Here is an 11,213-nt window from a genome sequence, read left to right on the forward strand (position 1 = left end):
TATTAGAATACCCCCACCCACTTGCCCACCCCCCTTTCATAGTACAGTGATCGATGTTGCTGCTGCCGCTGCTGCTGTTGCTGCTGGTGGTGGATGTTACTATAAGGCCATCTCGCTTGCACTTTTGAGCGTGCCCTGAATTGCGTCACATTGTATGCGCGCGGATATCGGGAAGGAAGGAAGGTTGCCAGTAGCGTTGGCGTTGCTCCTCGTCGTAGTCTTCATTGTGAACGCACAGCGTGTTGTGTGCAAAAAAAACTTACTTCTCTCGCCAAGTCTCTCGCTCTCTCTCTCTCGCGCGCGCACACAATGTCTCGCTCTCTCTGTCTGCTGTCTCGCTCGTGAGTTACGCCCCTGCGTACGGCTAAACTAAAGTGAAGTGAGCTAACCAAGCTTTTTGTGAAACAGTTGCAAGCCTTTGAACGATCAGCGACGACGACGAAAACTTTTGCGCGGATATCACAAGAATAACAAATAGCAAAAAAAAAAAAACACAAAAAACAAAAAACAAAATACAATAAAAAAAAAACAGAAAAACAAATAAACAACAATTGAATTGAACAAAAACCAAATGAAACTAACAAAAGAAAAGGAAAAAAAATTAAAAAAAAAATAAAAATTTAACAAATTCAAATCCAACAAAAGTGCGAGTGCGTCAAGAAGAAGAAAAAAAAAAAATAAAATAAAAAATAAATAAATTTAAGAAAAAAGTTTTTTTTTTTTTTTGTAAAAACAAAAAATATCAGAATATATATTCTGAATACATATATGTATGTTATTCAGTTTGGCTTCTGAACGGCCAAATACCAAATACCGTATATACGACAATTGGCCGATTTCAGTCTTGTGTAGCCAACTACCAAGGCCAGTTAGCGAGAGAGAAAGAAAGAAGGCTAACAAGATATCGGACCGACGGCAAAAACGAAACATAAAGTGAAACTGAAGAGATCAAAAGTGTGAAACGGCACAAGGATAAAGTTGAGAATAAAGTGCAGCATGAAAATCGAGAGAGAGCAAAGAGAAAAAGAATAGAAAATCCGAATTTTTTTTTTTTTGAGTGTGTATTGTTGTTGTTGTTGTTATTGATTGTTGGATCTTTGCGTACCATTCCGTTCCGTTTGTTATTTTCTTATTTCTTATCTTTTTTTCTGTGTGTGTGTGTGTGAGTGTGTGTGTGCTTGCGTATGTGTGAGTGTGTCCATATGTCCGTTTATGCCAAGAGCCAACAGCTAAATCTATAACAAAAACAGATTTTCCTCTTTTGTGCTTTTTGCTATAGAAGATACAAGATACAATCATTGTGCGCCTTAAATTGACAACAACAACAATAGCGACGACGACGACGCTAGAAGCAGAGGCAGAGCCAACGCTACAGGCAACAGAACCATCAACAACAACAACAACAGTTAAAATGCTAACAGACATGACACCGACGGCCGGTCAATTGTATGGCTCACAAATACCGGCCATGGGAATGAATATCACAAATATTGCCACACATTTGCAGAAGCCACAAGTTAATCCTGTAAGTTTCTACATCTAAATCTTTAATCTCAAACTCATAACAAGATCTTGGATACCTACATATATTGCTGATGTTCATCTAGATCTGGGCAATTTCGGTTTTTATCTGAATCATCCGAGGGGATATTTGATCTCAACCATTTTCAATGTGTTTGCTCTTTATGCCGAGATTAGTTTTCTGTCTATTCAGAAAACAATTTAGTAAGAGATAATAAACTTACATCAGTTTTATGTCATTAGATGAAGAAATTTGTGGGAAACTAACATTTAACCTTAGCATTTTAATGAGAAATGTTTAAAGATCTTTATCTAATATGTGTTTTTAAAGTATAACATTCGATAGGCGAATGATCAAATGGTTCAGGACTCTGGTAATTGAGATTTTCGGTTCAGTAAGACAGTAAAGTAAAGATTAACAAAGACTTACTTCAAAGGAGGGGGTCTTAAAGGGTATCCAGACCCCAAGGACTTCCCCCATACAAGGATTTAAACATGGGTAGCTATAACTAAACATTCAAAAGGATAAGGGATTATGGCATTTCCCTAAAATCAAATGTCAAACAATAATAAAAATGATCAAACACCTAGTATAAAGCACTTATACGGCATTTGGCATAACAATAGACCAAATAACAGTCAAGAGAACGGTAACAAAAAACAATAAACAAGCAACAATCGCAAACAATCGACAACAACAAACACCGCTAGACGCCGCAAATATGTATGTATCTGTATCTGTATCTGGGCAGTAGCCAAAGCTGGAGAGTATGCCTTTTCACAGGCCAAATGAACAATACCTTCCATCCTCCGGTTAATTCTCGCTTTTGCTCAGCTGGACTCCTTTTGTTTGGCAGCCGAGTCGATGATTGAACCGAGAATGTATCTAAGGCTGCTGCTAAATCGATTAGATGCGGCTTGTTTAACATTCTGTGGCCCCTGTGTGCAAAAGAAATTTCACGCTACGGCTTTAGATAGCGAGAGAGAGAGAGAGAGAGATATGACCCGGCCACAGATACAGATACGGATACCAAAATACCAGATAGCCGTACTTACACTCTCTCTCTCAGGTAAGCGCCGCTTTCAAATCAATTATTCGGGCTCACTTGAGGTGTGAAGCTAACGATGAAATGATTTTTCTTTTTTTCTGTTTTTGGTTTCTGATTCTAACTATATGATATATGTATGTGTGTGTGTGTGCCGATATCGGATTACAATACTATTTCATTGTATTATTGCGTTTACTGTTGGCTAATTGACTTTTCGCATCTCTATATGCCATGGCGGAAGCAATCTTTAATGATTTTACCTCGACCAGTTTCAATATTCGCACAATTTCCCTTTGATCTTTGGCCGAGAAAACTAAACTAAAGCATTTTGACCACTAATGATAATGATAATGATGACCTGATGAAGCCAAAACTGAGCATTATGCAAATGAAGTGCGGCTGATCTTGCGATGATGATGATATGAAACAAGAATTTATAGAAAGACAAGAAATTAAAATCAATTAGAGAATTTTTCTTAATCTAAAATTGAACGACTTGTGTGTTTAATGTGTTTAACTAATTAAATTATAGATAGATACACTTATATACAGATTGATCGTTAAAGGAAATTGCTAGATTATACAATATTCTCTGATTCTGTAATTGGCATCTCAAATGCTGGTCAGGGTCTTTTTTTTTTTTACTTGGACATGCATTTCTTGATCTTGTTGAAATTTGCATTGAAATTTATGAAATATTGCGTATACGCAACGTATGACTAAGTAAGTGAGTGAGTGAGTGACTGACTGGTTGACTAACTGACTGACTGACTGACTGGCAGGCGGACCAATTAAATGCATAAAACTGCAAGTCAGAAGCACGCACAACAATTTTTCTACTCTACTCTGTTTGGTGCGTGGTCTTTGTAATTGAAAAACGGTCTAAGGGGAAAAACCCCAATTGAAAAATGCTTTTCAAAGTCGGCACTTTTGAACCATCAGCGCGACCTTGTCTCTCTCCCCCTCTCTCTCCCTTGCTCTTTTTGGTGGCTTCTTTTCAATTTTGCCCTGCTTTTCTGCAGCATCATGCCAACTAATTTTCCAAATGACGCAAGTTAATTGCATCAGTTCGTGGTCTCGCATAGTCTTTTGTCAAAGGTGAAAAAAATGCACAGAAAGAAGGCGCATTCATTAAGCTAAATTATATATATTAAATATCTACATATATATATGTATATATGGATGTAAGTCAAGCAGACCCAAAAAAAGGTGCAAAATTTTCAATTGAATTAGAAAATTTGAAGCAAAGTTTATGCTTTTGCTGAAGAGTTCTTAAGATAATATGGGCAAATATTCTTTTCAGTGTATAAACAGTGGGGAATATGAGGGACGACCTGTCAGGGCTACTGAAGAGTCTTAAGTCGGGGCTCTGGCGCCTATAATACAATGTCTGCACCTACAATGAGTGAGACAATGAGATAAAGAGAGAGAAGTGTGTGAGAGAGAGAGGGAATTTGAAGGGAAATAAACGAGTAGAGTGAGATCAAGAACCACAACAAATTAGTCAATGACGCGGCGATCTTTCTCACATATGTGAATAGGTATATTGCTCTACCTCACTTGTCTCTCTCTCTCACTCTTTCACACTCTATCATATTCATATTCTTTTTTTCTGTATTTTCATTAATATTTTATTGCTTAATTCCTTTTGTTATGCTGATTATGCCGACCGACGAACGCTTGAACAAATGAGGCTGAGAGCTGGAACTCTGGACCGATGAAAAAGAGAAGTTTTGTGTTCATGGGAAAAACAGCAACCGATGTTGCATGATTTTCAATAATTTAACAGAGTCTTTCGAATCGTACATACATATATATGTATATGTTGCTATATAATTTCTCTTTGGTTGGAGCTTTACCCCACAGAGATCGAGAGAGAGAGAGAGAGAGAGGTACAAACACAAATGTTAATTTCTTGGTTTTGTCTTGGTAATTTATCATATTTTTTTGTTTGCTGTTGTTGGTGGCTTTAAAGTTTAAACGCTTTTAATTAAAACGAATGCGCATGTGTAACTTTCTTAAGCAGACATCTTCTGGCTCTATAGTCTAGGCTTAAGAATCAATATACAATATGTAGATACATGTGTGTGTGTGTGTGTGTGTGTGTGAGTTACTATAGTCATGTCTATCTAGTCTCGGGTGTTTTATTTCTACTTTGAACTTGGCCGACAGCGCGTTTGTTAAATGATTGATGTGGTATTAATTTTAATAAACGCTTTTCTTGGTCCCAAGCAACAACAAACCCCATCAATATGCATATTATATTGAGCAAGAGAGTTGGAGTTGCTCTTTCTCGCTCTCATGCAGATTGAGACTCGGACCCGTTTTAGACTTGGTTTTTTATTCTGCGGTTATTTATTTACATTTGGTTTATGGTCGCACGCAGTTGCGTGGCGTCTGCACTTTGGGCTTATGGCATTTCATTTCTGAAGGGGGGGGAGTGAGACAGAGAGAGACCTGCAGCAAGTTGCCTTCCAATCATTTTGCGCCTATTTGTGGCAAGCTGGTTTATGCAACATGGCACTTATCGGCCCTGGTAACTCTATTAAAATGTGTCATGCAATTGTTACAACATGCAAAACCAAATAGAGGCAACAGCAAAACGCAAGATCACTTTCCTATGGATTTCTAGACCAGTATCTTATCTGAACTCATCGTTCTTTAAATAATGAAAAAAGTTAAGATATCATTTGACTTGAAACGAAAACCATTTATATAGATCTGGAATGACTAACTTCCATATCTGATGAATCTATTAACTCATTTTACTCTCAGAACAAACTATTGTTATTAGGTAAACAAACAGACCTTTAAGCAGGTACGATTGTATAGAACCAGCCTCCTTAAACTAGTTGAGAAATACAACTTTATCAAGACAATTCTGTTAAGAAGAGTTCGATTACTTAAATATGTACATCTTAGTCTTTATTTTAAAGGTTTATCGTTTGTTAAACTGTTATTTAATCAGATCACTCGAAATCTTAGAATGGAACTAAGTCAAAGCCTTGCAATTTGTAGTTCAATTAGTCAAAATCTACTTAAAAGACTCTTAATTTACCCATTAGATTGACTTTATATCGATTTGACTTCTCATCATCATATATATAGAATATATATACTTGTTTATATGACGATCTGGCAATAAATCAATCAAAAATTCATATGATATTTTATTGGACTCTGACATTAAATTGAAATCAAATGGTCATAGATCTGATATCATTTGTGGCAATATAAATGTAAAACTAAATGGGGGGTTGTACTCTCTGATGGGGTGTGTGGGGGGCGTGTCAGATATTTCCTCCCTCATATTATCATTTTATCATTCCCATATGCCTACCGATTGTCAGCAGTTGTCACCTGCAACATATTTGATGTCAGGTCAAATTAGTTCTGAATAATAGATTAGAATTCAACAGTGGCAACAGCGGGAAGCTAATGAGAGACAGATACCAAAGCCTCTCGTATTTCTACCTAGAATAGTAACTAGACACACACACACACATGTATAGCAATTGTAAGTACGTCCAAAGTGTAAGGTGTAAAGCGCATATGCTCATTAGAAGCGCATTCAGGCCATTTACTATGCGGCTAGGTTGCTGGCTGGTTGGCTACCAGGTAATTGCCTTGCACTCATGCATTCTAACTCATTAAAAAAAACGGAATATAATAAAAAACACATACACACACATACGTATGTGTGTACATACTAAATTCCAATTGAAATGCAAATACAACTAAATAATGTAGGAAAAATATGATTAAAGAAAAACATATTCAATTTGCATTAGCATTTTTTAAACATTTTCATTTAGAAAACAGTTAAAAATTTGCATAAAATATATCCAAGTACACATATATATATACCTATGTATATATATATTTTAACACGTGTTGCCATTTAATATGCCTTGGAAAGTTTAAGCCAACTAACTTATTCCACTGACTTGATGAAGTGATGAGGTTTTAAGTGAACCAAAGAATTGTTATTCAATGAATTTAATGAGTCTTTGCATTTCAAGTAGTTGAACTAACTAAGAGAGTGAATGATATATAGAAGAATCTTATAGAATGTCTGCTGATCAGTGGAAACTTTGACATTCTAGGAAGGGAAAATCACCAAGATTTCACTCACGATAATATCGAATTCATTTTGTTATAACATAAATTGTGTTGATTAGTGTAAGGGCCTTATTTAAGCAACTATCACACCTTGTTGAACCCTGTTTTTCCTTTCATGTTGATCGCATCCCGCATTTGGCCAAAATTAAACGCAGCTGCCATATTGGCATTTCATTTCATTTTTACCATTTAGTTTGTTACTTTGGCCAAGAGTGTAAAACCGATGATTGCATAAGCCAAGCCACATACATACATATAACTATATGTATATAACTTGTTATAAATTTTGTTGACACGAAGTCAAAGCGTTTTGTGGGGAGCGTTGATTTGAATGCAAGTTCATGAGTTAATCAATTTTAATGCATTGGCAGCAGCAGCCAGGCGGCAATGGCCAAGACAACGGCAAAGTCTGGGCACGTCTACACATCGATCGATCGATCGATCGAAGTGATCCAGCGAAACGATCGACTGGTGATCAGTTTTTCTTAACCCCCTAAAAATGTATAGCATATCACCCCCCACCCTTCCCTTCCCTTTGCCCACATATCACACTCTTCTCCTTCGGCCCCCTTGAAGCAATCAATCCACACAGCCTTGTCTCGCCATAGAGTAGACTGACTTTGCGAATTATTTGATCGTGTTGTAAAGTTTTTCATGTTGTTGTTGTTGTTGTTGTGGTTGTTGGTGACGGCAACGGCAACGGCAATGGCGATGGCGACGTGCCTTATATGGCAACTGGCAATTCTATCCCCATCTCACTCTCACGCTCTCTGTCTATCTTATGGTTGAACATTATTTATTTATATGTATTTTTTATAAAGCGTTGTATAACTTGATAAAAACACAACAAGAGCCAGGCTTCAAGATTGGGTTACGTTTAAAACAAAAAAAAAAAAAAAATAATAATAACAATAATAAAAAAAAAAAGCCAAAAATTTTGTTTGACTAGACCGCACTTTCTATTCTCTAATAAAAAGAAAAAAAAAACAAATCTATTTCGTTTATGGAACTATTTCAAATAAGTTTTCATTAAGGCAGTACTTCGCATGGATAGTAGTAATTAAAAGTATAATCAATTACTTTACTTGGAATAAAGAATTAGAAATGGTTTCTTCAATGGATTTTTCTAATGGGTCATAGATAATCCACACTTCAAGGAATTTCAGAAACCAAAAGAATCTAAAAAAGCATAAGTCGTTTTCAAGAATACCAAATACCCTTCTTATGTTAGGGTAGAAAAGTAAAACGAAAACTAAAAAAACAAAAAACAAAAGAGTTTTGTGCGCTTGCAGAATGAAATGATTTATGGTCTGAATTACAGATAATTGTGATAATCATACCGAAAAGACCCAAAGCTCAGACTCTGGGTTCAGTCGCAGTTTGCAGTTCGCATTTGCAGATATTTTGTTGTTGTTGTTGTTGTTGTTGTTATTATCTCTTCTTTTTTTGGTGTCTGAAATCGATATAAAAATCAAGTAAAAGAGCCTACATACATCCATCTGGCTAAGAAGATGAGAGCGAAAGGGAAGGAAATCATATTATCGTATGTATTAGTTTTTGGGCAACAAAGATGCGTGATCGAAATCCATAAATGTTGAGGTATTAAAGGGCCATAGATTGAGGTTGAATTTCATTTCATTTCAAGGACAAACGGATTGTTGGTTAACAGTTAGAAATTTAGTTTATTTCATTGGCCAAGAGTAAAACGATTCCATGGAAGTATTTAGTTGGTAGAAGTCGAAAGGGTAACCTTAACAAGAGGATTCCCTTACAATCGACAAACATTTCATCTATGTTTAGTTCTAAAATTCTTACTCTATTAAGGATACTATACGAAATTTAAGGATTAGATACTTGGAAATTGCTTTTTGAGATGACTAAAATTATGATTAAAATTCCAAAAGTCTCTCTATTGGTATTTACTTTTGATAATTTCTATACAAATTAAGTTGATTTTTTCTTTCATCTTGGTAACACACACACACACACACACTCACACACACACACATACATAGAAAGATTTGTAATAAAAGGTAGCTCTTAGTGGAAAAACAAACACAACAAGGACAAAAATTATGTTGAAAGAGGGCAAAATTATGAACAAGGGACACAAAATGGAACAATAGATTATATATCTATGTATATGTAGATGAATGCTCTCAATTGTATGTATCTGTAAGATTCAGTTTGTTTTCGTTATGGCTATTTAGTGCTTTGGCTTTGGCTTTGGCTTTGGCTACGGTTTTCTTCGGCTTTAACATGAACAAAGTGTGGGCTAAAGCGCCTCGGTTTATTTGCTTAGGCGGCTTAACGAGTGGTAGAACAACAGAGAAAAGAAACGAAACGAAACGAAAATAAAAGAAAAGAAAAGAAAAAGGACAGCTCAAATGTGAAATGCCGTTGCCCTATGTCTTCCGAAAGGCTCTCTGACAGTTTTTGCCACTCAGTGGGAGAAGAGCAATTGTTTTGTGTGAGTGTTTATGTGAATTTGGATTTATTTTATGTGGCTCCTCTGGCCTGTCCTTCTTTGCATTTCATGGCTCTTTTTTTTGTTGTTCTTTTTATGTGGTCGTATATCTTACAAGTGTTGAAGTGTGCCTGACTGACTGACTGACTAACTCGTCTTTCCTCTATGTCTCTCTCTCTCTCTGTCTATGTGTGAAGCAGAGATTCGTAGATATGATTTAGGACCCTTGGTGGGGAGGGGAAGAGGGAGCAGCAGGTAGGGGCCACGTAGGAAGTATGCAAGTTCTTTAGACAGGAAGCCGTAAAAGTTTTCAACTCTTTTAATTGCACCAAAGTTTTTATATGACCACAGAAAGATAAGATATTTCACATAAATGCTCTTAAAGGCAACAGCAACTTGAACATACATATATACAAATATATATACTTACATACATATATCATCTGTCATGTCAATATGTGAAAAGTGTTGAATGATTTATTAAAAGGAAAATGCTTAGAATAAAATTTGAAATTCTTAAATTCTTAAAAATTGTTCTTAAATCAAAGCTTAGATAAGTATAAGCCAAACAGAGAGTCAGTCAGCTTGTGCTTGTCTTTATCTCTAAGCCATGTTTAGGCCTTAGGGCCTCAAGTCAATGGGAAAAATCGCCTAAAATCAGAGAGACATAGTAGTCCAGTGTCTTTGTTAACCATTTGCATATGTCTAGAGGGGAGATGCCATGGGCTGGTGGTAGAGGGCGGAGGGCTTGTGTTAAACATTAAATGAAGTCGTTAAAATCATTTAATGATGCACTCGTTAGTCACTCGCTTGTTGACAAGTGAAGCGATGCGCTGATGCATTGCATTCTAGCGAGGCGAGAGCCAAAGTCATGTGGCATGACATTCATTCCATATGTCGTCGGTGTCGATCTGTGTTGCTGCTGCTGCTGCTGGTGTCACTTTGTGTCGGCAAACTGTAAAAGAGACCATTCAAAAAGGATGTTTGATGGCATGCTAAATTGACAAATGCATGCAAAGCAAAAAAAAGGAGAAATGACGCTTCTGTTTTGAAATACGCATTTCGCCTCATTATTCATAGTCCAAGTAGTTGAAAGTTGCATGAAATGTGAAATTTGCAACAAGTGTTGTCGGTTGAAGGGGTGAAGGGGGGGTAAAATGGGTGGGGTTCAAACCGTAAAGGCCATGCCATAAGGTCAAATTGTAAGGTATTATTATCAATGACCACCAAAAAGGACAGCAGCAATATTGCACGCCAGCAACATGGCACGGCAGCAACATTGAAGCCATGCTGAGTCTATAAGCGTTTCGTGCTTCAAAAGCGCGCGCGACACAGAGACAGAGAGAGACAGAGAGAGAGAGAGAGAGAGAGAGAGACACAGAGCAAAACATTGTTGCTGTTGTTAAGGCCGCCGCTGTAGCCGTTGCCGTTGCCGCCAGCAGCAACATCGAGTTGCAAGTTGCCATGTTGCCTGCTTAAGATGTATCTGCTGTGATTACCACCAGGCGAGCGTGTACTTAAGCATTTTATATGCTTTTTTTATGCCATGATGTTGTCCTTGTGCAAGAGTCGACTCCACTCGAGATGACTCGACTTGACTTTAGTTGAGTCGCGTCGCGTCGCGTCGCATCGCCTCTTGGGGCTCTCGATTCCAAAATTGGGTTTATAACTTTTCGCCAAGGCGCGCGTTGAAATGGCGTTGATGATGTTCATGTTTCATGTTTGTGGCTTGATGAAGCGCAACGATTATCCCAACAGCAAACGGCCACAAAACAACAGCAACAACAACAACAACAACACTGAAAAATATGCCACAAATTGATTGATTTGCCACGGCACGAAGTAAGACGGTTGTTGCTGTTGCACTGAGGCTGCGCAAAACTCGTTTCAATTTCAATTTCATTTTTAAAGGCTTTTTTTTTTCTCTCTCGATTTTTATGCTTACCTCTTGCGTTTTTTCGCCGTCTTGAAGTGGGCGTTTTTGGCGTTTCAAAAATCTATCTATGGCGACAAAATATGCAAGAAAGAAACCAAAAGAAAAACAGAAAACAGAA

General features: G+C 37.1%; 1 protein-coding gene across 8 annotated transcripts in view; it reads left to right on the forward strand.

Moving 5' to 3' along the window:
• Positions 1-444: 444 nt before the first annotated feature.
• The window catches only part of Sp1 (transcription factor Sp8), a 27,365-nt gene continuing 16,596 nt past the window's right edge, over positions 445-11,213 (forward strand). The window contains exons 1-2 of one of the 8 annotated variants that reach the window (XM_068299713.1): positions 445-1,116; positions 1,251-1,525. In XM_068299713.1, coding sequence (XP_068155814.1) covers positions 1,412-1,525 — 114 coding nt within the window. In that variant the 5' untranslated portion in view covers positions 445-1,116; positions 1,251-1,411. Of the gene's footprint in view, positions 1,526-11,213 lie in introns of all 8 variants that reach the window. The other 7 variants (XM_068299704.1, XM_068299722.1, XM_068299730.1 and 4 more) reach the window with 7 other exon arrangements.

The sequence above is a fragment of the Drosophila tropicalis genome, unplaced genomic scaffold, assembly GCF_018151085.1.
Source record: "Drosophila tropicalis isolate 14030-0801.00 unplaced genomic scaffold, ASM1815108v1 contig_158, whole genome shotgun sequence".
In the NCBI taxonomy this organism is placed as follows: Eukaryota; Metazoa; Arthropoda; class Insecta; order Diptera; family Drosophilidae; genus Drosophila; species Drosophila tropicalis.